The sequence below is a fragment of the Dendrobates tinctorius genome, unplaced genomic scaffold (genome assembly GCF_039654945.1).
Source record: "Dendrobates tinctorius isolate UK_male_01 unplaced genomic scaffold, ASM3965494v1 ptg000367l, whole genome shotgun sequence".
NCBI lineage: Eukaryota > Metazoa > Chordata > Amphibia > Anura > Dendrobatidae > Dendrobates > Dendrobates tinctorius.
In genome coordinates, this window is record NW_027362033.1 from 3,937,321 (window position 1) to 3,965,198 (window position 27,878).

The 27,878-nt window shown below is 50.3% G+C and overlaps 1 protein-coding gene across 3 annotated transcripts in view; it reads left to right on the top strand.

Moving 5' to 3' along the window:
- Positions 1-27,878, top strand: part of CPXM1 (carboxypeptidase X, M14 family member 1) — a 153,370-nt gene that overhangs the window by 116,256 nt on the left and 9,236 nt on the right. For all 3 annotated transcript variants that reach the window (XM_073562826.1, XM_073562827.1, XM_073562828.1), the window contains 3 exons: positions 1,605-1,714; positions 7,521-7,660; positions 7,832-7,916. In XM_073562826.1, the coding sequence (XP_073418927.1) occupies positions 1,605-1,714; positions 7,521-7,660; positions 7,832-7,916 (335 nt within the window). The remainder of the gene's footprint in view (positions 1-1,604; positions 1,715-7,520; positions 7,661-7,831; positions 7,917-27,878) is intronic.

The following is a 27,878-nucleotide window of genomic DNA, read 5'->3' on the forward strand; positions in this document are numbered from 1 at the left end:
CATCGCTGCAGAATTGTTATAATTCAGCCACACTGAAGCGTTTCCGAGCATGAACCGCCTTTTTAAGGTCATGTCACAGCATCCCTATCGGATTAAGGTCAGGGCTTTAACTAGGCCACTCCAAAGTCTTAATTTTGTTTTCCTTAAGCCATTCAGAGGTGGACATGCTGGTGTGTTTTGGATTATTGTCCTGCTGCATAACCCAGGTGCACTTCAGCTTGAGGTCATGAACAGATGGCCGGACATTCTCCTTCAGGATTTTTTCGTAGACAGCAGAATTGATGGCTCCATTTATGACAGCAAGTCTTACAGGTCCTGAAGCAACAAAGCATCCCCAGACCATCACACTTCCACCACCATATTTTACTGTTGGTGTGATGCTCCTTTTCTGAAATGTTTGTGTTACTTCTACACCAGATGTAATGGAATATACGCTTTCCAAAAGGTTCAACTTTTGTCTTGTCAGTCCACAGAGTAGTCTCCCAAAAGTCTTGGGGTCATGAAGATCTATTCTGGCAAAACTGAGACAAGCCTTTATGTTCTAATTGATCACCAGTGGATTTTGTCTTGGAACTCTGCCATGCAGTCATTATTGCCCAGTCTCTTCTTATAGTGGAGTCATGAACACTGACCTTAACTGAGGTAAGTGAGGCTTGCAGTTCTTTGGATGTTGCTGTGGGGTCTTTTGCGACCTCTTGGATGAGTCGTTGTTGCCCTCTTGGGTTAATTTTGGTCAGCCGGCCACTTCTGGGAAGGTTCACCACTGTTCCATGTTTTCGATATTTGTGGTTAATGGGTCTCACTGTGGTTTGCTGGCATCCCAAAGCTTTAGAAAACGCTTTATAACCTTCTCCACACTGATAGATCTCAAGTTTAGGCTTATTTCACTTTGTCAGGCAGGTTCTATTTAAGTGATTTCTTGATTAAGAACAGGTGTTGCAGTAATCAGGCCTGGATGTGGTAGGGAAAGTGAACTCCTCTTCCCAAAGATGTGATAAACCAGTCAAATTATGTTTTAAAGGGGAGTGGGCAATCTCTTTTCCAAACAGGGCCCTGTAGGTTTGGATTTCTTATTCCCTTAATAATAAAGACCTTAATTTATAATCTGCATTTTGTGTTATTTGTGTTATCTTTATCAAATGTTTACATTTGTTTGGTGATCTGAAACATTTAAGTGTGACAAACATGCAAAAGAATAGGAAATTGGGAAGGCGGCAAAGACGTTTTCACACAACTGTATGTCTCCATTACATCAATTAAGGAGCCAAACCCTAAAAGGACGATGCCAAATATTCACACAACCAACATCTCTTCCTTCTGACTCCCCCCTACACATCCACGACAGGCTCGGCTGAGTGACCATGAGTGGTTATTAGAGAGATATAGGCCACAGTTTATCAGCCGAGGACTGGACATGTTAAAATCCAATATGCTTAATCCTTCATTCCCTGGCATGTGGAGGGCTGGGGCACCTGCAGACTTACCAGAGGTGAACCTGCCTTACAACTAGTGTGCATGGGCGTCTTAAGACACTTTCTTTATGACTAGTCTGATATTCCGGGCCAAGATCTCTGATTATGTTTTGCACTTCTCTTTATCACTAGATTGTCCCCCGCTGGGACTGGAGTCGCTGAGGGTGTCGGACCACCAGCTGAGAGCATCCAGCATAAAACGCTATGGCCTGGGCTCTCACCGAGGACGCCTGAACATCCAGGTGGGTCACACGCTTACACCTTACCTGCTCTGACCACTAGGGGGAGATGTCGACTCCAGTGGGAAAACACGGCAACAAATGAAGTGAGTGGATACTGCCGTGTCAGCCGCGCGTCATCACCATCCGCACGGACGCTCCCATATATAGCACTATATCACATGGCGCGGACAGGACACAGCCCCCTTAAGTGATTCACTCATTGGGAAGATGTCTCCATTTCTTATGTTTTCTTTTGCTGGAAATATATTTGTACTAAGCAAAGTAATTCATCGCTAAGAAGCGGAAACTCTGACCAGGATTTAATGATTTAAGTCCAAATAATCCCAAATTCAACATTAATTTTAAGTGAAGCTTTTCTGAGAATCTCTGAGAACATAGAGGGGTCCTCAGGTCTGGTCACCGCTACACAGGGTATATCCGACCACGAAAGCTGCGTGGTCTCCACGTACAAACATTACATGACTGATCCTGAGTTACATCCTGTATTATACTCCAGAGCTGCACTCACTATTCTGCTGGTGCAGTCACTGTGTACAAACATTACATGACTGATCCTGAGTTACATCCTGTATTATACTCCAGAGCTGCACTCACTATTCTGCTGGTGCAGTCACTGTGTACATACATTACATTACTGATCCTGAGTTACATCCTGTATTATACTCCAGAGCTGCACTCACTATTCTGCTGGTGCAGTCACTGTGTACATACATTACATTACTGATCCTGAGTTACATCCTGTATTATACTCCAGAGCTGCACTCACTATTCTGCTGGTGCAGTCACTGTGTACATACATTACATTACTGATCCTGAGTTACCTCCTGTATTATACTCCAGAGCTGCACTCACTATTCTGCTGGTGCAGTCACTGTGTACATACATTACATGACCGATCCTGAGTTACATCCTGTATTATACTCCAGAGCTGCACTCACTATTCTGCTGGTGCAGTCACTGTGTACATACATTACATTACTGATCCTGAGTTACATCCTGTATTATACTCCAGAGCTGCACTCACTATTCTGCTGGTGCAGTCACTGTGTACATACATTACATTACTGATCCTGAGTTACCTCCTGTATTATACTCCAGAGCTGCACTCACTATTCTGCTGGTGCAGTCACTGTGTACATACATTACATGACCGATCCTGAGTTACATCCTGTATTATACTCCAGAGCTGCACTCACTATTCTGCTGGTGCAGTCACTGTGTACATACATTACATTACTGATCCTGAGTTACATCCTGTATTATACTCCAGAGCTGCACTCACTATTCTGCTGGTGCAGTCACTGTGTACATACATTACATTACTGATCCTGAGTTACCTCCTGTATTATACTCCAGAGCTGCACTCACTATTCTGCTGGTGCAGTCACTGTGTACATACATTACATTACTGATCCTGAGTTACCTCCTGTATTATACTCCAGAGCTGCACTCACTATTCTGCTGGTGCAGTCACTGTGTACATACATTACATTACTGATCCTGAGTTACATCCTGTATTATACTCCAGAGCTGCACTCACTATTCTGCTGGTGCAGTCACTGTGTACATACATTACATTACTGATCCTGAGTTACATCCTGTATTATACTCCAGAGCTGCACTCACTATTCTGCTGGTGCAGTCACTGTGTACATACATTACATTACTGATCCTGAGTTACATCCTGTATTATACCCCGGAGCTGCACTCACTATTCTGCTGGTGCAGTCACTGTGGACATACATTACATTACTGATCCTGTGTTACATCCTGTATTATACCCCGGAGCTGCACTCACTATTCTGCTGGTGCAGTCACTGTGGACATACATTACATTACTGATCCTGAGTTACCTCCTGTATAATACTTCGGAGCTGCACTCACTATTCTGCTGGTGCAGTCACTATGGACATACATTACATTACTGATCCTGAGTTACCTCCTGTATTATACCCCAGAGCTGCACTCACTATTCTGCTGGTGCAGTCACTGTGTACATACATTACATTACTGATCCTGAGTTACCTCCTGTATTATACCCCAGAGCTGCACTCACTATTCTGCTGGTGCAGTCACTGTGTACATACATTACATTACTGATCCTGAGTTACCTCCTGTATTATACTCCAGAGCTGCACTCACTATTCTGCTGGTGCAGTCACTGTGTACATACATTACATTATTGATCCTGAGTTACATCCTGTATTATACTCGAGAGCTGCACTCACTATTCTGCTGGTGCAGTCACTGTGTACATACATTACATTACTGATCCTGAGTTACATCCTGTATTATACCCCAGAGCTGCACTCACTATTCTGCTGGTGCAGTCACTGTGTACATACATTACATTACTGATCCTGAGTTACCTCCTGTATTATACTCCAGAGCTGCACTCACTATTCTGCTGGTGCAGTCACTGTGTACATACATTACATTACTGATCCTGAGTTACATCCTGTATTAAACCCCAGAGCTGCACTCACTATTCTGCTGGTGCAGTCACTGTGGACATACATTACATTACTGATCCTGAGTTACATCCTGTATTAAACCCCAGAGCTGCACTCACTATTCTGCTGGTGCAGTCACTATGGACATACATTACATTACTGATCCTGAGTTACCTCCTGTATTATACCCCAGAGCTGCACTCACTATTCTGCTGGTGCAGTCACTGTGTACATACATTACATTACTGATCCTGAGTTACCTCCTGTATTATACCCCAGAGCTGCACTCACTATTCTGCTGGTGCAGTCACTGTGTACATACATTACATTACTGATCCTGAGTTACCTCCTGTATAATACTTCGGAGCTGCACTCACTATTCTGCTGGTGCAGTCACTATGGACATACATTACATTACTGATCCTGAGTTACATCCTGTATTAAACCCCGGAGCTGCACTCACTATTCTGCTGGTGCAGTCACTATGGACATACATTACATTACTGATCCTGAGTTACCTCCTGTATTATACCCCAGAGCTGCACTCACTATTCTGCTGGTGCAGTCACTGTGTACATACATTACATTACTGATCCTGAGTTACCTCCTGTATTATACCCCAGAGCTGCACTCACTATTCTGCTGGTGCAGTCACTGTGTACATACATTACATTACTGATCCTGAGTTACCTCCTGTATTATACTCCAGAGCTGCACTCACTATTCTGCTGGTGCAGTCACTGTGTACATACATTACATTACTGATCCTGAGTTACATCCTGTATTATACTCCAGAGCTGCACTCACTATTCTGCTGGTGCAGTCACTGTGGACATACATTACATTACTGATCCTGAGTTACCTCCTGTATTATACTCCGGAGCTGCACTCACTATTCTGCTGGTGCAGTCACTATGGACATACATTACATTACTGATCCTGAGTTACCTCCTGTATTATACCCCGGAGCTGCACTCACTATTCTGCTGGTGCAGTCACTATGGACATACATTACATTACTGATCCTGCGTTACCTCCTGTATTATACCCCAGAGCTGCACTCACTATTCTGCTGGTGCAGTCACTGTGTACATACATTACATTACTGATCCTGAGTTACCTCCTGTATTATACCCCAGAGCTGCACTCACTATTCTGCTGGTGCAGTCACTGTGTACATACATTACATTACTGATCCTGAGTTACCTCCTGTATTATACTCCAGAGCTGCACTCACTATCTGCTGGTGCAGTCACTGTGTACATACATTACATTACTGATCCTGAGTTACATCCTGTATTATACTCCAGAGCTGCACTCACTATTCTGCTGGTGCAGTCACTGTGTACATACATTACATTACTGATCCTGAGTTACATCCTGTATTATACCCCAGAGCTGCACTCACTATTCTGCTGGTGCAGTCACTGTGTACATACATTACATTACTGATCCTGAGTTACATCCTGTATTAAACCCCAGAGCTGCACTCACTATTCTGCTGGTGCAGTCACTGTGGACATACATTACATTACTGATCCTGAGTTACATCCTGTATTAAACCCCAGAGCTGCACTCACTATTCTGCTGGTGCAGTCACTATGGACATACATTACATTACTGATCCTGAGTTACCTCCTGTATTATACCCCAGAGCTGCACTCACTATTCTGCTGGTGCAGTCACTGTGTACATACATTACATTACTGATCCTGAGTTACCTCCTGTATTATACCCCAGAGCTGCACTCACTATTCTGCTGGTGCAGTCACTGTGTACATACATTACATTACTGATCCTGAGTTACCTCCTGTATTATACTCCAGAGCTGCACTCACTATTCTGCTGGTGCAGTCACTGTGTACATACATTACATTACTGATCCTGAGTTACCTCCTGTATTATACTACAGAGCTGCACTCACTATTCTGCTGGTGCAGTCACTGTGTACATACATTACATTACTGATCCTGAGTTACATCCTGTATTATACTCCAGAGCTGCACTCACTATTCTGCTGGTGCAGTCACTGTGTACATACATTACATTACTGATCCTGAGTTACATCCTGTATTATACTCCAGAGCTGCACTCACTATTCTGCTGGTGCAGTCACTGTGTACATACATTACATTACTGATCCTGAGTTACATCCTGTATTATACTCCAGAGCTGCACTCACTATTCTGCTGGTGCAGTCACTGTGTACATACATTACATTACTGATCCTGAGTTACATCCTGTATTATACTCCAGAGCTGCACTCACTATTCTGCTGGTGCAGTCACTGTGTACATACATTACATTACTGATCCTGAGTTACATCCTGTATTATACTCCAGAGCTGCGCTCACTATTCTGCTGGTGCAGTCACTGTGTACATACATTACATTACTGATCCTGAGTTACATCCTGTATTATACTCCAGAGCTGCACTCACTATTCTGCTGGTGCAGTCACTGTGTACATACATTACATTACTGATCCTGAGTTACATCCTGTATTGTACCCCAGAGCTGCGCTCACTATTCTGCTGGTGCAGTCACTGTGTACATACATTACATTACTGATCCTGAGTTACCTCCTGTATTATACTCCAGAGCTGCACTCACTATTCTGCTGGTGCAGTCACTGTGTACATACATTACATTACTGATCCTGAGTTACCTCCTGTATTATACTCCAGAGCTGCACTCACTATTCTGCTGGTGCAGTCACTGTGTACATACATTACATTACTGATCCTGAGTTACCTCCTGTATTATACTCCAGAGCTGCACTCACTATTCTGCTGGTGCAGTCACTGTGTACATACATTACATTACTGATCCTGAGTTACATCCTGTATTGTACCCCAGAGCTGCGCTCACTATTCTGCTGGTGCAGTCACTGTGTACATACATTACATTACTGATCCTGAGTTACCTCCTGTATTATACTCCAGAGCTGCACTCACTATTCTGCTGGTGCAGTCACTGTGTACATACATTACATTACTGATCCTGAGTTACCTCCTGTATTATACTCCAGAGCTGCACTCACTATTCTGCTGGTGCAGTCACTGTGTACATACATTACATTACTGATCCTGAGTTACCTCCTGTATTATACTCCAGAGCTGCACTCACTATTCTGCTGGTGCAGTCACTGTGTACATACATTACATTACAGATCCTGAGTTACATCCTGTATTATACTCCAGAGCTGCACTCACTATTCTGCTGGTGCAGTCACTGTGTACATACATTACATTACAGATCCTGAGTTACATCCTGTATTATACTCCAGAGCTGCACTCACTATTCTGCTGGTGTGATATTTTCAGCTTTTTCCTTCTCGGTCTGTTCCTCTAGTCTGGGATCTATGATGATGACTTCTTTGACGGTGCGTGGTGTGCCGGTGAGGAGAACCAGAATCAGTGGCTGGAGGTGGACGCTCGGCGTCTCACTCGCTTCTCAGGAGTGATCACTCAGGGGAAGAACTCAATATGGACGTGAGTACGGTCATTTCTGGCAGCTCACAGGTGAGGATTTGTTACAACTTACATGGGACTTCCTCCCCTGTGAGCTGCATCGTCTGAATGTTACTGAGGCTCCGATCAGAGGGGGCAGATACTTTTCGATGCTTGTTATCGCCCTCTTCACATTATGAGTCTTCTCTGCAGGGATGACTGGGTGACGTCCTACAAGGTGCAGGTCAGCAATGACACCCACACATGGAAGACCTGCAAGAACGGCACAGAAGTGGCGGTAAGCTCGGCTGTCTGCTCCGCGTGCACGCTCCACAAGTTGGGAGCAATAAAAGTGCAATACAGTGTGCACACGTGCCACCATACACTGCCCACATATGGTCACCATGTGACAGCAGCCATGATGGAGGGGCTGTCACTGACTGGGCTGCTTGCTGCAGTCATGATGCAATCCGTTTTCTCTGCTGCACATCTGCCTGTTCACTATAACCCCACCAGTGATTGGCTGCTTCCTGTGTATAACCCCGCCCACACCAGTGATTGACAGCTTCCTATCTATAACCCCGCCCACACCAGTAATTGGCTGCTTCCTGCATATAACCCCGCCCACACCATTAACAGGCAGCTTTCTGTGTACACTATGCATAGGCAGAAAGCTGCCAAGTGGGAAAGGGGTTATACTGTTCCACCACCCCAACCGCTCCACATGCCAGACCTCTGCCCTTCCCTAATAACCTCCCTCTCCAACATCACTGAAGGAGCGCTTACTCATCTCCTTTCCAAATCACGCCTCACCACCTGTGCACTTGACCCCATCCCTTCCCACCTGCTCCCCAACCTCTCTAACATGATCATTCCAGCCCTAACCCATCTCTTCAACCTATCCCTAACTTCTGGTACCTTCCCCTCTGCCTTCAAACATGCCACCATGACACCCATCCTCAAAAAATCAAACCTTGACCCAACTGCTCTGCCCAGCTATTGCCCCATATCTCTGCTCCCGTTTGCTTCCAAACTCCTCGAACAGCATGTCCATGCTCAACTTTCCTCCCACCTCTCATCTAACTCCCTCCTTGACATCCTGCAATCTGGCTTCTGTCCCCACCACTCCACTGAAACTGCCCTGACCAAAATTACTAATTACTTACTCACAGCCAAAGCTAACAGACAATTCTCCATCCTCCTCCTTCTTGACCTGTCCTCTGCCTTTGACACAGTTGACCATTGCCTACTGCTACAGATTCTTTCTTCCCTTGGCATAAAAGGCCTTGCCCTGTCCTGGATTTCCTCATACCTTTCTGACCGCACATTCAGCGTTTCCCACTCCCACACTACCCCCTCAACCCGCCCCCTCTCGGTTGGAGTCCCCCAAGGCTCTGTCCTGGGGCCCCTACTTTTTTCCATCTATACTCTTGGCCTAGGACAACTCATAAAGTCCCACAGCTTCCAGTACCACCTGTATGCAGATGACACTCAGATCTACTTCTCTGGCCCTGATGTCACCTCTCTGCTGTCCAGAATCCCTGATTGTCTATCAACCATATCCTCCTTTTTCACTTCCTAAAACTCAACATAGACAAAACTGAACTCATTATCTTTCCTCCATCTCACGTATCTTCACTACCCGATCTACCTATTATGGTAAACGGCATCACGCTCTCTCCCGCACCTGAAATCCGCTGCCTCGGAGTAACTCTCGACTCGGCCCTGTCCTTCAAACCACACGTCCAATCTCTTGCCACCTCCTGTCGCCTTCAACTCAAAAATATTTCCAGAATCCGTCCCTTCCTCAGCCCTCAATCTACTAAAACTCTTGTACATGCCCTCATCATCTCCCGCCTTGACTACTGCAACACCCTCCTCAGTGGCCTCCCTGTTAACTTTCATGCACCACTCCAGTCTGTCCTCATTTCTGCTGCCCGACTAATCCACCTCTCTACTCCCCTGTCTCCCCCCTCTGCAAATCCCTCCATTGGCTCCCAATTCCCCAACGAATCCAGATCAAACTACTAACACTGACCTACAAAGCCATCCACAACCTGTCCCCTCCCTATATCTCTGAACTAATCTCCCAATATCTTCCCTCACGTAATCTTCGATCCTCCCAAGACCTCCTTCTCTCCTCCACACTTATTCGTTCCTCACACAACCGTCTCCAAGATTTCTCCCGAATATCCCCCATCCTCTGGAATGCCATGCCTCAAAACGTCCGATTATCCACCACCCTCGGATCCTTCAAACGGAACCTGAAAACCCACCTCTTCAGGAAAGCCTACAGCCTGCAATAACCATTCTGCCGCCTCACCACTGCCCGAGCTGCCGCCTCCTCACTGCCCGAGCTGACACCTCATCACCACCGCCTGAGCTGCTGCACCCCGACCTTCTGTCTCTTCCCCGCTATCCCGTAGAATGTAAGTCCGCAAGGACAGGGTCCGATCCCCTCTGTAACAGTCTGTCATCGTAAATTTGTTTACTGTTAACGATATCTATAACTTTGTATTCCCCCTTCTCGTGTACAGCACCATGGAACTAATGGCGCTATATAAATAAATAATAATAATAATATAGGGCTCATTAATATGCAGGACTACATGACAGCAGGTTGTTGTGTCGCTGGGTGACGATCGGTGTTGTGTCACTGGGTGACGATCGGTGTTGTGTCGCTGGGTGATGATCAGTGTTGGTCACTGGGTGATGATCAGTGTTGGTCACTGGGTGATCGGTGTTGTGTCACTGGGTGATCAGTGTTGTGTCACTGAGTGACGATCAGTGTTGTGTCACTGGGTGATGATGAGTGTTGGTCACTGGGTGATGATCGGTGTTGTGTCACTGGGTGATGATCAATTTTGTGTCACTGGGTGATCATCGGTGTTGTATCACTGGGTAATGATCAGTGTTGTATCACTGGATGACGATCAGTGTTGTGCCACTGGGTGACGATCGGTGTTGTGTCGCTGGGTGATGATCAGTGTTGGTCACTGGGTGATGATCAGTGTTGGTCACTGGGTGATCGGTGTTGTGTCACTGGGTGATGATCAGTGTTGGTCACTGGGGGATGATCGGTGTTGTGTCACTGGGTGATGATCTATGTTGTGTCACTGGGTGATGATCAGTGTTGTATCACTGGCTGACGACCAGTGTTGAGCCACTGGGTGACGATCGGTGTTGTGTCGCTGGGTGATGATCAGTGTTGTGTCACGGGGTGATGATCAGTGTTGGTCACTGGGTGATGATCGGTGTTGTGTCACTGGGTGATGATTAGTCTTGGTTGCTGGGTGATGATCAGTGTTGTGTCACTGGGTGATGATCAGTTTTGTGTCACTGGGTGATGATCAGTCTTGGTCGCTGGGTGACGATCAGTGTTGTGTCACTGGGTGACGATCGGTGTTGTGTAGCTGGGTGATGATCAGTGTTGGTCACTGGGTGATCGGTGTTGTGTCACTGGGTGATGATCGGTGTTGTGTCACAGGGTGATGATCAGTGTTGGTCGCTGGGTGACGATCAGTGTTGTGTCACTGGGTGAGGATCGGTGTTGTGTCGCTTGGTGATGATAAGTGTTGTGTCGCTGGCTGATGATCAGTGTTGTATCACTGGGTGATGATCAGTGTTGTGTCGCTGGGTGATGATATGTGTTGTGTCACTGGGTGAGGATCGGTGTTGTGTCACTGGGTGATGATCAGTGTTGTGTCACTGGGTGATGATCTGTGTTGTGTCACTGGGTGATGATCGATGTTGTGTCACTGGGTGATGATCAGTGTTGTGTCACTGGGTTACGATCAGTGTTGTGTCGCTGGGTAACGATCAGTGTTATGTCACTGGGTGAGGATCGGTGTTGTGTCGCTGGGTGATGATAAGTGTTGTGTCACTGGGTGAGGATCAGTGTTGTGTCGCTGGGTGACGATCAGTGTTCAGTGTTGTGTCGCTGGATGATCAGTGTTGTGTCACTGGGTGACGATCAGTGTTGTGTCGCTGGGTGATGATCAGTGTTGGTCGCTGGGTGATGATCAGTGTTGGTCGCTGGGTGATGATCAGTGTTGGTCGCTGGGTGATGATCAGTGTTGGTCGCTGGGTGACGATCGGTGTTGTGTCGCTGGGTGATGATCAGTGTTGGTCGCTGGGTGATGATCAGTGTTGTATCACTGGGTGAGGATCGGTGTTGTGTTGCTGGGTGACGATCAGTGTTGTGTCGCTGGGTGATCAGTGTTGTGTCACTGGGTGACGATCAGTGTTGTGTCGCTGGGTGATGATCAGTGTTGGTCGCTGGGTGATGATCAGTGTTGGTCACTGGGTGAAGATCAGTGTTGTGTCACTGGGTGATCAATGTTGTGTCACTGGGTGACGATCAGTGTTGTGTCGCTGGGTGACGATCAGTGTTGTGCCACTGGGTGACGATCAGTGTTGTGCCACTGGGTGACGATCAGTGTTGTGTCGCTGGGTGATAATCAGTGTTGTGTCACTGGGTGACGATCAGTGTTGTGTCGCTGGGTGATGATCAGTGTTGTGTCGCTGGGTGATGATCAGTGTTGTGTCGCTGGGTGATGATCAGTGTTGTGTCGCTGGGTGATCAGTGTTGGTCGCTGGGTGATGATCAGTGTTGGTCACTGGGTGACGATCAGTGTTGTGTCACTGGGTGATCAATGTTGTGTCACTGGGTGACGATCAGTGTTGTGTCGCTGGGTGACGATCAGTGTTGTGTCGCTGGGTGACGATCAGTGTTGTGCTACTGGGTGACGATCAGTGTTGTGTCACTGGGTGATAATCAGTGTTGTGTCACTGGGTGACGATCAGTGTTGTGTCGCTGGGTGATGATCAGTGTTGTGTCGCTGGGTGATGATCAGTGTTGGTTGCTGGGTGATGATCAGTGTTGGTCGCTGGGTGACGATCGGTGTTGTGTCGCTGGGTGATCAGTGTTGTGTCGCTGGGTGATCAGTGTTGGTCGCTGGGTGACGATCAGTGTTGGTCGCTGGGTGACGATCAGTGTTGGTCGCTGGGTGACGATCAGTGTTGTGTCGCTGGGTGATCAGTGTTGTGTCGCTGGGTGATCAGTGTTGGTCGCTGGGTGATGATCAGTGTTGGTCGCTGGGTGACGATCAGTGTTGTGTCGCTGGGTAACGATCAGTGTTAGTCGCTGGGTGACGATCAGTGTTGTGTCGCTGGGTGATCAGTGTTGTGGCACTGGGTGATGATCAGTGTTGTGTCGCTGGGTGATGATCAGTGTTGGTCGCTGGGTGATGATCAGTGTTGGTCGCTGGTTGACGATCGGTGTTGTGTCGCTGGGTGATGATCAGTGTTGGTCTCTGGGTGATGATCAATGTTGTATCACTAGGTGACAATCAGTGTTGCGTTACTGATCACTTTATATACAATTATTTTGTGATGTCTTTGTGGTGAGCAGAACAATGACTTCCTAACACGTGAGGAGTCTCGGACGCTTATGTCTTGCATGTCTATGTCTGCCTCCTGGAGTCCTTGCAGTGAGGATGATGGTGGTAGTAGTGTCGCAGGTGTGAGGTCAGTAGACCATGGATATAACTAGCACACTGTATACGACGAGGACGTGGGTGCCGTGTGTGATATCTGCGCCCCTTTACACCTACATTCGGGGGGGTGCTGTATCTGCTGCACCCTGCGTTACATAACTGGGGTCTCCGGTGTTTTTGGAGTCAATGGCTCTGTTCAGCACTGGTGCTGGGGTCATTCCAGGGCACATCCTGGGCAGCAGCTTTCATTGGCAGCTTTTCTCCTGCGGCTGCCATCCCTTCTTCTCTCTAGGATAAGAGCCAGTCCTCTGGCAGCTCCGTAATATGAACGTAATGTAGACATCAGAGCTGAGGACAGGGGGTGACATACACACAGGATTCCCGATGTGGGGCGGACAGACCCATATACACAGATGGGATACCTGGTGTGGGGCGGACGGTCCCGTATACACAGACAGAATACCCGGCGTGGGGCGGACGGTCCCGTATACACAGACAGGATACCCGGCGTGGGGCGGACAGTCCCATATACACAGATAGGATACCCGTCGTGGGGCGGACGGTCCCATATACACAGATAGGATACCCGGCGTGGGGCGGACGGTCCCGTATACACAGACAGGATACCCGGCGTGGGGCGGACGGTCCCGTATACACAGACAGAATACCCGGCGTGGGGCGGACGGTCCCATATACACAGACAGGATACCCGGCGTGGGGCGGACAGTCCCATATACACAGATAGGATACCCGGCGTGGGGCGGACGGTCCCGTATACACAGACAGGATACCCGGCGTGGGGCGGACAGTCCCATATACACAGATAGGATACCCGTCGTGGGGCGGACGGTCCCATATACACAGATAGGATACCCGGCGTGGCGCGGACGGTCCCGTATACACAGACAGGATACTCGGCGTGGGGCGGACGGTCCCATATACACAGACAGGATACCCAGCGTAGGCGTTCGGTCCCGTATACACAGACAGGACTCCCGGCGTGGGGCGGACAGTCCCATATACACACAGGATACCCGGCGTGGGGCGGACAGTCCCATATACACACAGGATACCCGGCGTGGGGCGGATGGTCCCGTATACACAGACAGGATACCCGGCGTGGGGCGGATGGTCCCGTATACACAGACAGGATACCCGGCGTGGGGCGGATGGTCCCGTATACACAGACAGGATACTCGGCGTGGGGCGGATGGTCCCGTATACACAGACAGGATACCCGGCGTGGGGCGGACGGTCCCATATACACAGACAGGATACCCAGCGTGGGGCGGACAGTCCCATATACACACAGGATACCCGGCATGGGCGGACGGTCCCGTATACACAGACAGGATACCCAGTGTAGGTGGACGGTCCCGTATACACAGACAGAATACCCGGCGTGGGGCGGACGGTCCCATATACACAGACAGGATACCCGGCGTGGGGCGGACAGTCCCATATACACAGATAGGATACCCATCGTGGGGCGGACGGTCCCATATACACAGATAGGATACCCGGCGTGGGGCGGACGGTCCCGTATACACAGACAGGATACCCGGCGTGGGGCGGACGGTCCCGTATACACAGACAGAATACCCGGCGTGGGGCGGACGGTCCCATATACACAGACAGGATACCCGGCGTGGGGCGGACAGTCCCATATACACAGATAGGATACCCGGCGTGGGGCGGACGGTCCCGTATACACAGACAGGATACCCGGCGTGGGGCGGACAGTCCCATATACACAGATAGGATACCCGTCGTGGGGCGGACGGTCCCATATACACAGATAGGATACCCGGCGTGGCGCGGACGGTCCCGTATACACAGACAGGATACTCGGCGTGGGGCGGACGGTCCCATATACACAGACAGGATACCCAGCGTAGGCGTTCGGTCCCGTATACACAGACAGGACTCCCGGCGTGGGGCGGACAGTCCCATATACACACAGGATACCCGGCGTGGGGCGGACAGTCCCATATACACACAGGATACCCGGCGTGGGGCGGATGGTCCCGTATACACAGACAGGATACCCGGCGTGGGGCGGATGGTCCCGTATACACAGACAGGATACCCGGCGTGGGGCGGATGGTCCCGTATACACAGACAGGATACTCGGCGTGGGGCGGATGGTCCCGTATACACAGACAGGATACCCGGCGTGGGGCGGACGGTCCCATATACACAGACAGGATACCCAGCGTGGGGCGGACAGTCCCATATACACACAGGATACCCGGCATGGGCGGACGGTCCCGTATACACAGACAGGATACCCAGTGTAGGTGGACGGTCCCGTATACACAGACAGAATACCCGGCGTGGGGCGGACGGTCCCATATACACAGACAGGATACCCGGCGTGGGGCGGACAGTCCCATATACACAGATAGGATACCCGTCGTGGGGCGGACGGTCCCATATACACAGATAGGATACCCGGCGTGGGGCGGACGGTCCCGTATACACAGACAGGATACTCGGCGTGGGGCGGACGGTCCCATATACACAGACAGGATACCCAGCGTAGGCGTTCGGTCCCGTATACACAGACAGGACTCCCGGCGTGGGGCGGACAGTCCCATATACACACAGGATACCCGGCGTGGGGCGGATGGTCCCGTATACACAGACAGGATACCCGGCGTGGGGCGGACGGTCCCGTATACACAGACAGGATACCCGACGTGGGGCGGACGGTCCCGTATACACAGACAGGATACCCGGCGTGGGGCGGACGGTCCCGTATACACAGACAGAATACCCGGCGTGGGGCGGACGGTCCCGTATACACAGACAGGATACCGGGCCAGAGGTGGACGGTCCTGTATACACAGACAAAATACCCGGTGTGAGGCGGACGGTTGCGTATACACACAGGATACCCGGCCTGAGGCAGACGGTCCCGTATGCACAGACAGGATACCCGGCCTGAGGCGGACGGTCCCGTATGCACAGACAGGATACCCGGCGTGGGGCGGATGGTCCCGTATACACAGACAGGATACCCGGCATGGGCAGACGGTCCCGTATGCACAGACAGGATACCCGGCGTGGGGTGGATGGTCCCGTATACACAGACAGGATACCCGGCATGGGCAGACGGTCCCGTATACACAGACAGGATACCCGGCGTGGGGCGGACGGTCCCATATACACAGACAGGATACCCAGCGTAGGCGTTCGGTCCCGTATACACAGACAGGACTCCCGGCGTGGGGCGGACAGTCCTATATACACAGACAGAATACCTGGCATAGGCGGACGGTCCCGTATGCACAGACAGGATACTCGGCGTGGGGCGGACGGTCCCGTATACACAGACAGAATACCCGGCGTGGGGAGGACGGTCCCGTATACACAGACAGGATACCCAGCGTGGGGCGGACAGTCCCATATACACAGACAGGATACCTGACGTGGGGCGGACGGTCCCGTATACACAGACAGAATACCCGGCGTGGGGCGGACGGTCCCGTATACACAGACAGGATACCCGGCGTGGGGCGGACAGTCCCATATACACAGACAGGATACCCGACGTGGGGCGGACGGTCCCGTATACACAGACAGGATACCCGGCGTGGGATGGACGGTCCCGTATACACAGACAGAATACCCGGCGTGGGGCGGACAGTCCCGTATACACAGATGGGATACCCGGCCAGAGGTGGACGGTCCTGTATACACAGACAAAATACCCGGCGTGGGGCGGATGGTCCCGTATACCCAGACAGGATACCCGACGTGGGGCGGATGGTTCTGTATACACAGACAGGATACCCGGCCAGAGGTGGACGGTCCTGTATACACAGACAGGATACCCGGCGTGGGGCGGACGGTCCCATATACACAGACAGGATACCCGGCGTGGGGCGGATGGTCCCATATACACAGACAGGATACCCGGCGTGGGGCGGATGGTTCTGTATACACAGACAGGATACCCGGCCAGAGGTGGACGGTCCTGTATACACAGACAGGATACCCGACGTGGGCGGACGGTCCGGTACACACAGACAGGTTACCCGGTGTGTGCAGACGGTCCCGTATACACAGATGTAGGTACAAACAGGTTCTTAGGATGCAGTGACGAGACACGAGACTGAGTATGATTTTTGGAAAGCAACGTTTATGAACTGGAGCCGCTAGGGCTATGCTGAGCAACCAAAAAGGGGTAACACTTATTTGTCCACGCAGGGACTCAACAACAATAACAATACTTTTCTTATCGAGACTACGACTAACCCGGCAGGGCCGGCTAATATAGGCCACGTACGGTCAACTATGAGTACTTATTTCCTAAAGTCAACTTATCCTTCCGGTCGTCCTTTGGTGTCACTGGCGGGTCTGCTTCGAAGTCTCTGTTGCGGCGGTTTTGACGTCACTGATGTGTCTGCTTTGACGTCGCAACCGCTAGGCCCAGCTACTGAAGGATGGCAGTGATCTTAGGTGTCTCAGTATCCAAAAGGAGTTGGGGCAAAACAAGCCCTGAAGGATCGGTGCTGTTGGGGCGCAACAGGCCCAGTAGTAATCCGGAAGCTGGGGGCACAACAGGCCCTGAAGGATCTGGGCTGTCGGGGCACAACAAGCCCTGGAGTAACCCAAAAGCTGGGGGCACAACAGGCCCTGAAGGATCTTGGCTATCGGAGCACAACAGGCCCTGGAGTAATCCAGAAGCTGGGGGCACAACAGGCCCTGAAGGATCTTGGCTGTCAGGTCACAACAGGCCCTGGAGTGTTCCAGAAGCTGGGGGCACAACAGGCCCTGAAGGATCTGGGCTGTCGGGGCACAACAGGCCCTGGAGTGTTCCTTTGTAGAGATAACCCCCTGTCAACACGGCGGGGTCGGCCTTTCAGAAAGTCTTGTCAGGCTTCTCTCTTAAAGCGGGATTGTGACGCAGTTTGCAATAGTGACTGTTGGCAGGCCTATGCTAAGGGTCCCTCTGTAGGCGGGGAGTAGGCCTCAACTGCCGACTGTGGCGAGATGACTCCCGCTGTGGCCGGTGATGAAGGGGCCACAGCCACGGGCTGAGGCAGGGAAGCAGTGTCCAGGTCGCTGCAGCGGGCTGGTGTGTCGTGACAGCAGTGGCTAGGGGTCGCGGACCAGCTGCACCAGAGCGAGGGACAGCGGTAACGGCTGCGGCCGACCGTGGACGGAGAGTAGCCCAGGGTTGGGGTGAAGCACAAGCCTCTTGTCGGGCAGTTTGCCGCTTACCCTCCACAGACCACTGACGATCTCCCCGCTGATCAACGTCTGACCAACCCGCTCTCTCTATCTTCCATGGTCTCTCCTCTCCTGTCAGCCTTTCTGTCCACTGAACTCTCAGTGCGCTCCCTGATCCTTTTCCCCTAGCCCCGCCCCCTGCTGCCCTGTTACCTCTAGTCACCCGCTTTCCTTCGTTGGCCCCCTGGTCCCGTTTCTTCAGGAACCCAGATGGCGATCCCCTTGGTTCCGGTCCAGATACTTTACGGGAGTCCTCCTCCCCACACAGACAGGATACCCGACGTGGGCAGACGGCCCCCTATACACAGACAGGATACCTGGCGTAGGCAGACGGTCCCGTATACACAGACAGGATACCCGGCGTAGGCAGACGGTTCCGTATATACAGACAGGATACCCGGCGTAGGCAGACGGTCCCGTATACATACACTCTGGCATAATGCTTGTCATGTCTGGAGACTGGAGCCCCTGAATATGGTGCACAATGTTCTCCACAAAGGGGCGATGGCACCTCTCATGGTACAGAAAGTATGGTCACCAGGATAGGGGATGATCATTTCTGCACGAAGCCCACAACTGATCAGCACAAAGACAAAAGCAGGTTACAATGTTAGGACCCCGTACCTCCAGCGTGGAGGTCCACCGATAATTACCTGGTTGTGGGGATCCTGTGTTGCCCCCTGATCGGCTGATAACGGAGAGGCCCTGTTGGGGTTATGACCATTTCCCTGCACCCATTGAACTTTATGGAATGTATTGATGTGCTGGCCTTTACTATTAAAGAGGAGGGGGCCCCAATTATGTCATCAATTTATGACCAGTGGTGGTCCGACCTCTGAGACCCTACTTTTCCTGAGAAAGAAGGGACAGTCGCACTGACACCAACCAGTGTCCCATTCATTGCTACGTACTGACGCCTCCGGCACCTGCCGTACTGGGATGTGCAGCCATCTCACTCAATGTGGACCCATAAGAGGTAGAAGGGTCAGGTTCCTACTGGGATTTGTGGTTCGTACATCACAGCCCATCATGCCACTATGAAGGAGGTCCTTATCTTCTCTTCCATTCATGACCAATTCCTTATGGATGATCCTGTGGATTATGGAGGAGCACACGGCCCACATAGTAGCGGAGGCCATGGGCCTATGGTAGAGGGTTGGTGGCCTCTACAGGATGACCCCAGTATGATACGGCCCCAAGCTCTGTTGGACCCTAGACATGCAGGATGGTGGAGGGCCGGAATATTCAGCCCTGTGTCCATGGCTCCTGTGCGCACGCTTTGTCTTTCCCCACCGCCCCAAATTCTGCGATTACACAAAAGCAGAAAGTCTATAACATGTAACACGTAGAAACCCTGTAACTACTACGCCATGACACCAGCACACAGCATGTAATATTCAGCGAGTCGGCCACTGGGCCCGCGCCAGGTCCCACTCGGCCAAGGTCCTTTCCAGGACTCCATTACAAGAAGCAATAAAATATTTATAGACCTGAAGATTTAGAGAGACGGATCTTGTGATGTCACGTCTCCTCGTAAACCTTTCACTAGAAAAGTCGGACATAAAAGCCTCCATTCTTTGCACTGCAGGACTGCACAACACGTATTAGTAAGGAGACCTCTCCTATGTGTAGACCGCTTCGTGTCTCTTGAAGTCAGCAGATGAGGCGAGTCAGGTTGTGTGTTGGTCCGGAGCCCCTCGCAGAGGACGCCACTCAGGTCCTGGCTTATTAATCCCTCTCGGCACATGTTTGCTCTGGTTTTGGCGGCTCCTCTCTGTGGTACTTTCTTTGGAATATTTCCCGTTCCTGGAATGAAAATTGTATAGCAGCCAAAAAAGTATTTGGTCTCGTGCTGATTTTGGACGGGAGCGAGCTGGGAAACATTAACCCTGTGCATCCGGCCTGTCTGGATTTCAAAGTAAAATATCAGCCGTCAGCCATCGTTCCTGGGGTCCTACACGGAAAACGTCCCTAACTTAACTCTGCTCATCCAATATCCGGATATAATTAGGTTGTCCGGGAACATTGGGCAATGTCTTCATGTAGAGAATGGCAACCAACAGTGAACATCACTGGTCGACTCTGGGGATCAGCAGAACCGGGGTCCTTGACGGTCACTCCGATTGTGGACGTATAGTGTGGGGGGAGCCGCGTCCTTATTTTCCTTCTTGAGTTGAATTTTTTTTAGTTACATTTTTGTTTTTGAGCAAAATGGTCATCTGGAAAGTGGAGTTTATGAGGTGTGTGGTCGCCATCGGCACTGACCACAGGATTGGACCTCTGAGAGGATTAGCTTGAAGGACCTTTATTCATCAGGGTCCTATATCTGCCCTGGAGCCGTACGGCCCCCTCGTCTGTAGCCCCTTTACCCATTATATCAGGCATCAGTGAGGGGGAATGGTCAGAGAGTTACAACGAAGAGGGCAGTGCCCGACCATAGACCCACTACTTTCCAAGCATTGCGTGATGTGGTATGTCCTTAGTTTCATGGCAAATTTCACATCTAAAAAGTTGTGACCCAGTTAGTTCCGCCATAACCTACTCACCTTATTCATTCTGGGATCATTGTTTGAGGCCGGGTCGTTTTATGTAATTGCGCTTGAGACCAGGGATCATAACATCACTCAGAAAAAGACTCCACAGTGACCGTCTCTGGACCAGTCACTAAGGTTGGGTGCTGCACATGACATTTTTTTCAGGTGGCCGAACCTGCCGGAAGATGCGTCAGGAAATGCCAGCTTTTTTTCATGGTGTCTTATTTTTTGCATTTTTTTTTTTGGTCGTATCCTGAGCACTTTTCTTGTTGTTTTTGGCTGTTGGAGCTTTTATGAATCATCTCACTGACTTGTATTGTAAAGTATAGAGCATCTTCAGAGAAGAATTCTCCTGAAGAAGGGTCAGGTTACATCTGTAAACCATTTGGCGTCTTTGGTCACGTGAAATGGTTTAAAATACTCAAAGACGGAATATATGAAAAGTGAGTCACGTTTATATAGAAATACACATGCTCATTCTTTGGAGCTTTTCAGTTTGTGTTTTTCAGGCAGATTTTGGAGCGTACCTGTTGGAAAATGCATTGTGTGCTGTGGAGAAACGGGGTCAGTGGGTGCTCTCGTCCGCTCGCCCGGCTGCCTTTAGCAAGACTGCATGGACCAGAGCTCATCCCACTGATCGCCCGCTCTATCTCCCGGGAGGCAATACACTACACAGACAACACAGGGTTAGGGTAAAACAGGGTGGCCAAACTTTATTGAACCACAACACCCAACAGCAAACAGAACAATCCCAGCAATTACCCTAAGATGGTTCCCATTACAGGGCCTAACCCTTCCGCTGACTCACCAGGATAATGGTAGATGTTATGTCCGAGCTCCCAGGGTCGCTACTCCACCTGTGATACGAACGCAGAGAGGAGGTAACGACCAGCATAGGGTGATAACCGAGAGCAGTCCTGTGTGCTTTCAGCTGAGTCCGAAGTACCCTGAGCTGAGATCCTGAAGAGTGACACCAACCAGAAGAAAAGAAGTCTCTTTTATACCTGAGGCAGGTGATCTAGTTTTAGATTTACCCAGTGTCCTTCAGTCCACCCTCACAGCCTTTCCCTATTTACCTTCAAAGTCAACAAACTGGTTATAAATACAATACACAATTAGCATATCAGCGCATAATAAACAACGATAAACATTACAGGCTTACACAGTATGTTAAATGGTATTGTGGCAGGGCTAAGGGTCGTGTAATTGATGGGAGATATGTGTCTCATAAATGGCTTATCTCCATAATGTAAGGCAGAAGTAAAGCATACCAGATATTGTTATTGTTTTTGTTTGAAGGACCTGTGGTGAGGTCACAGTCATGTGACCAGTCCGCTGCTGGGAACGTGGGTGTGGCTACAGCCTTATAATGTGGCCTGCTCCTGAACCAGGGAGCTGTATGTGGGGAGGACTACACCTCCCAGCATGTGCTGAGACTCGCGGTCTGAGTCTGCAACCACGAAGGTTTATGTTTTGTTTGCCTAAGCTAGAGGCTATTTTTGGTGATACGCTGTTTTATGGTTTATGACAGAAATAAACCTCATGAACTTTGGAAGAACCGGTCTCCTGATTGTCTCCCGCTGCACCTGAGCGAGTCACATCCCCACAATTGGTGGTACACGTGCGGGCAGCGGTCCCAGCAGAGACTTGAGATCTGACTGGGATGATTTAGTGAATCCTGCTTTGAGCAGGGGGTTGGACCAGATGGCCCAGGAGGTCCCTTCCAACTCTACAATTCTATGATTCTATGAGACAGTTGCTGCATGTCCTGGGTGAAGTTTGCAGCGGGGCAACAAGCATTGCCTGGAATCATGGAGGACCTCATGAAACACCTGGTCCAGTCCCAGGCACTGCAGCAGGAAACCAACAAGCTGTTGTTACAGCAGATCCAGCAAGGCCAGCAGGAGCAGCGGCAGCAGTTCCAGCAGAGCCAGCAGGAACAACGGCAGCAGATGCAGCTTCTGGCAACCGCCATCCAGGAGGGCAGGACGAGCGCCCCAACCCCAGGTCGGGCTGATGCCACCGACGTCGAGAAGGCGTTAAGACGCGCATTACAAAAAATGAGCCCTGAGGATGATGTGGAAGCCTTCCTGACGGTGTTTGAGAGGGTGGCTGAGAGGGAAAAACTTCAGCCAGAGCGGTGGGCGGAGGTACTGGCCCCTTACCTAACGGGGGAGCCTCAGAAGGCGTACTTTGACCTGACGGTACAAGATGCCAGAGAGTATCCCAAATTAAAAGCGGAAATTCTCGCACGCTTGGGGGTAACAATGACTACCAGGGCACAGCGAGTTCATCGCTGGGCCTATCACCGGGACAAACCCCCGCGCTCCCAAATGTTTGACCTGTTGCACCTGGTCCAGAAATGGCTGCAGCCAGAGTCGGCTTCCCCTGCACAGATGGTAGAGCGAGTTGTGATGGATCGGTTTGTGCATTCTCTGCCGAGACCTCTACAGACTTGGGTTGCCCAGGGTGATCCCCAAAATGCTGATGAACTGGTTGGGCTGGTCGAGAGATACCAAGGGATGGAAGGTTCCTTGGGGAAGCAGCCCATTCCATATTGGGGGTCCCAGCAGGGGGCGGAGTCACAAAAAGGGGTGGTGCGTCCAAGGTCAAAAGGGGCGGGGGAGGCGGTGCCCAAGGTCCCCTCGGGTGTTATTTGCTGGAAGTGTCATGGGCCAGGACATATAGCGGCCCGTTGTCCCCAGACCACCGAGCAGATGGACTGCAGCATGGGACGCCGTAGTTCATACTACGCATATCCAGCTTGCAATGTGAACTCGCTACCTAACAAGGGGCCACAAGCGTGTCCCGTGAAGGTGAACGGTCGAGCAGTAATGGCGCTTCTGGACTCCGGGAGCTTGGTGACCCTTGTGAGGGCCAGTTTTCCTCTAAACATACTCCCGGGTAAAAAGATTGGTGTTCGGTGCATACATGGCGATGCAAAGGACTACCCTATGGCTAGGGTGAAGATTGAAACGGCGCATGGCACCGAGTCGCATGAAGTTGGCGTTGTTCGAGACTTGTTGCATCCCATAATTATTGGCCGGGATTTCTGTCTGTTTTGGGATCTGTGGGGGATGGGTTCTGAGTGTGCTAGCAAGAGCAGGGAACCAATCCACCCCACTGAGGTATCGCCACCACCAGAGGCAGACGAGTTCCCTTTATGTGTCCTTGTTGGGGATGAAGAGGAAGGGTCCCCTGTACCTGACATCCCGGAGTTAGGGGTGGCCGGGGAGAATTTTGGGACTGCCCAACATAGGGACCCCACACTAAGGGAAGCCTTTAACAATGTCACCGTCATTAATGGGGTTGCACAAGAGCCGGGAGCAGACACAAGGTTTCCCCATTTTATGTTGAGTGGGGAATTGTTGTACCGGGTCACGAAAATAAGGGAGGAGGTGGCAGAGCAGTTAATAGTACCAGGCCCCTATAGACGAAAAGTGTTGGACATGGCCCATTCACACATCTTGGGGGGACACCTGGGGGTGGAAAAAACCCAGGAACGGATTGTACAGAGGTTCTATTGGCCTGGGTGTCACCGGGAAATAGTAAACTATTGCAGGTCCTGCCCGACATGTCAGTTAACTGCCCCCACATCTCATTTTCGGAACCCTCTTGTGCCACTGCCCATTATTGAGGTGCCATTTGAGAGAATTGCCATGGACTTGGTCGGTCCCTTAGTTAAATCAGCTCAGGGCCATCAGTATATATTAGTCATCCTGGACTATGCCACACGCTATCCTGAGGCCATTCCCCTGAGAAACTCCTCTGCGAAGAGTATAGCCCGTGAGCTGGTCCATGTGTTTTCCCGGACGGGTTTGCCGAAGGAGATCCTGACCGACCAGGGGACACCTTTTATGAGCAAGGTGATGAGAGAATTGTGCAGAGTCTTGCAAGTTTCCCAGCTGAGGACTTCAGTGTACCATCCACAGTCAGATGGCCTTGTTGAGAGGTTTAACAAGACCCTGAAGAGCATGCTGAGAAAAGTCATAGAGGAAGATGGTAGAGACTGGGATTGTCTCTTACCGTATTTACTGTTTTCTATCCGTGAAGTTCCCCAGGCCTCCACGGGGTTCTCCCCCTTCGAGCTTCTGTACGGCCGGCATCCGCGAGGTCTCCTAGATATAGCCAAGGAAACCTGGGAAGCCGAAGTCACGCCCCACAGAAGCGTCATTGAGCATGTGGCACTGATGCAGCAGAGGGTTGCGAAGGTGATGCCCATTGTTAAAGAACATCTCTGCCAGGCACAAGAGGCTCAGGCCAGGGTCTACAACCGGTCAGCCAGAGTGAGGCAGTTCAATCCGGGAGACCGAGTTCACGTGCTAATACCGACGGTGGAAAGTAAGTTCTTGGCCAAGTGGCAAGGGCCATATGAGGTGGTGGAGAAACTGGGAGACGTAAACTACAAGATCCACCAACCCGGAAGACGGAAGCCATACCAGGTTTACCATGTTAACCTTATCAAGCCGTGGCAAGATAGAGAGCCAGCGGTAACTCCGTGCTTGCTGGGCAACCTAGAAGGGGAGGTTGGAGCCGTTACCATAGCGGAGACTCTATCGAAGGCCCAGAAGCAGCAGTGCCGGGAGTTACTCCAGAAAAACCGCGACCTGTTCTCAGAGTTGCCGGGGTGCACGAAGGTGGTGGAGCACGAAATTCTGACCGAGCCACATGTGCGGGTGAACGTGAAACCATATTGTATTCCTGAGGCCCGGCGAGAGGTAATCTCCAAGGAGGTGCAGCGTATGTTGAAGCTCGGGGTCATTGAGGAATCCAAGAGCGGCTGGTCGAGCCCGATTGTCCTGGTCCCAAAACCTGATGGTGAATGGAGGTTCTGCAACGATTACCGGAAGCTGAATGAGGTCTCCAAGTTCGACGCTTATCCCATGCCACGCGTTGATGAGCTCATCGAGAGACTTGGACCTGCCAGGTACATAACCACTTTGGATCTGACCAAGGGATATTGGCAGATCCCCATGGCACAGGAAGCCAAGGAGAAGACGGCATTCTCCACACCAGACGGGTGCTTCCAGTATGTCCGGATGCCGTTTGGCCTACAGGGAGCTCCAGCAACCTTCCAGAGGGCGATGGATAGAATCCTTGCACCTCATAAGCTATACGCTGCCGCATACCTGGATGATATCGTCATCTTTACCCCGGACTGGGAGACTCACCTGGAAAAGGTCCAAGCAGTGTTTGACGCTCTAAGAGAGGCGGGGTTTACAATAAACCCGAAGAAGTGTGCCTTGGGGAGAGAAGAAGCCAAGTACCTCGGATATGTAGTGGGGCGTGGTGAGATCAAACCCCAAATCAATAAAGTGGAGGCAATTCAAACATTGCCGAGACCTCTGTCAAAGAAGCAAGTTAAAGCCTTCCTGGGGATTGTGGGATATTACAGGAGGTTTATCCCAAACTTCGCCACAATGGCTGCACCTCTAACTGATCTGCTTAAAGGGACAAAGTCAGTGATGGTCAGCTGGTCCGAAGAAGCAGAGTCAGCCTTCCAAGAAATGAAGGGAGCTCTTTGTAAGCAGCCCGTTTTGGTGGCCCCAGACTTTAAACGTGAATTTGTCCTCCAGACAGATGCCTCAGATGTCGGGGTAGGAGCTGTCCTTTCCCAAGAGATACGTGGGGAGGAGCATCCTGTTCTCTACTTGAGTAGGAAGTTGACTTCTTGTGAGAGAAATTACTCAGTTGTAGAGAAGGAGTGTTTGGCCATAAAATGGGCAGTGGACACATTACGGTACTACCTGGTGGGACGGAAGTTTAGGTTAATATCCGACCATGCCCCACTCAGGTGGATGAGGGAAACCAAGGGCAAGAATGCTAGGGTCACCCGCTGGTTCTTAGCCCTACAAGACTTCAGTTTCCATATAGAGCATAGGGCCGGGAAGCTACATGGGAATGCCGATGCCCTCTCCAGAATCCCTTGCCTGGTAGGTGAAAGTGCCAAGCCCCACGGCTTTAGGCAGAGGGGGGAGGTATGTGGCAGGGCTAAGGGTCGTGTAATTGATGGGAGATATGTGTCTCATAAATGGCTTATCTCCATAATGTAAGGCAGAAGTAAAGCATACCAGATATTGTTATTGTTTTTGTTTGAAGGACCTGTGGTGAGGTCACAGTCATGTGACCAGTCAGCTGCTGGGAACGTGGGTGTGGCTACAGCCTTATAATGTGACCTGCTCCTGAACCAGGGAGCTGTATGTGGGGAGGACTACACCTCCCAGCATGTGCTGAGACTCACGGTCTGAGTCTGCAACCACGAAGGTTTATGTTTTGTTTGCCTAAGCTAGAGGCTATTTTTGGTGATACGCTGTTTTATGGTTTATGACAGAAATAAACCTCATGAACTTTGGAAGAACCGGTCTCCTGATTGTCTCCCGCTGCACCTGAGCGAGTCACATCCCCACAGTATGCAAGTCTGTCTTCTTGACCCACCAGACATAAACACTTACTGTAAATCCACAAGCCAATATACAGATAAAAAGTCAATTCTTCTTGGTTTGCAAAAACATGGTTGTCTGGGAAATTAAGATACAAACTAGTTTCTTCACAGTGCACATACCATAAAAGTCCTACAAAACCTGTCATCACGCCGTGCTTTTTCATTTTTGCTGAAATCAACTTGATTTAGAGACTTACAACAAATGTCTTTCCATAGCACAAAGATGATATGACCTTGTAATGAACAACTTGTCAATGTCTCATCTTTGTGGAAACGTCTCATCCTCTTCTTGTCAATGTCTCTTCTTCTTGGTAATATCTAGTCTTCCTCTTGGTTATAGCTCATCATCTTCTTTTTGATAATGTCTAATCTTCATAATATCTCATCTTGTTGGTAATGTTTTGTCTTCTTGGTAACATCTATTCCTCTTCTTAGTAATGTCTCACCTTCTTTTCAATGTCTTATCTTTTTCATAGTAATATCTCATTTTCTTCTTGATAATCTAATCTTCTTGGTAATATCTTGACTTGGTAATATCACATTCT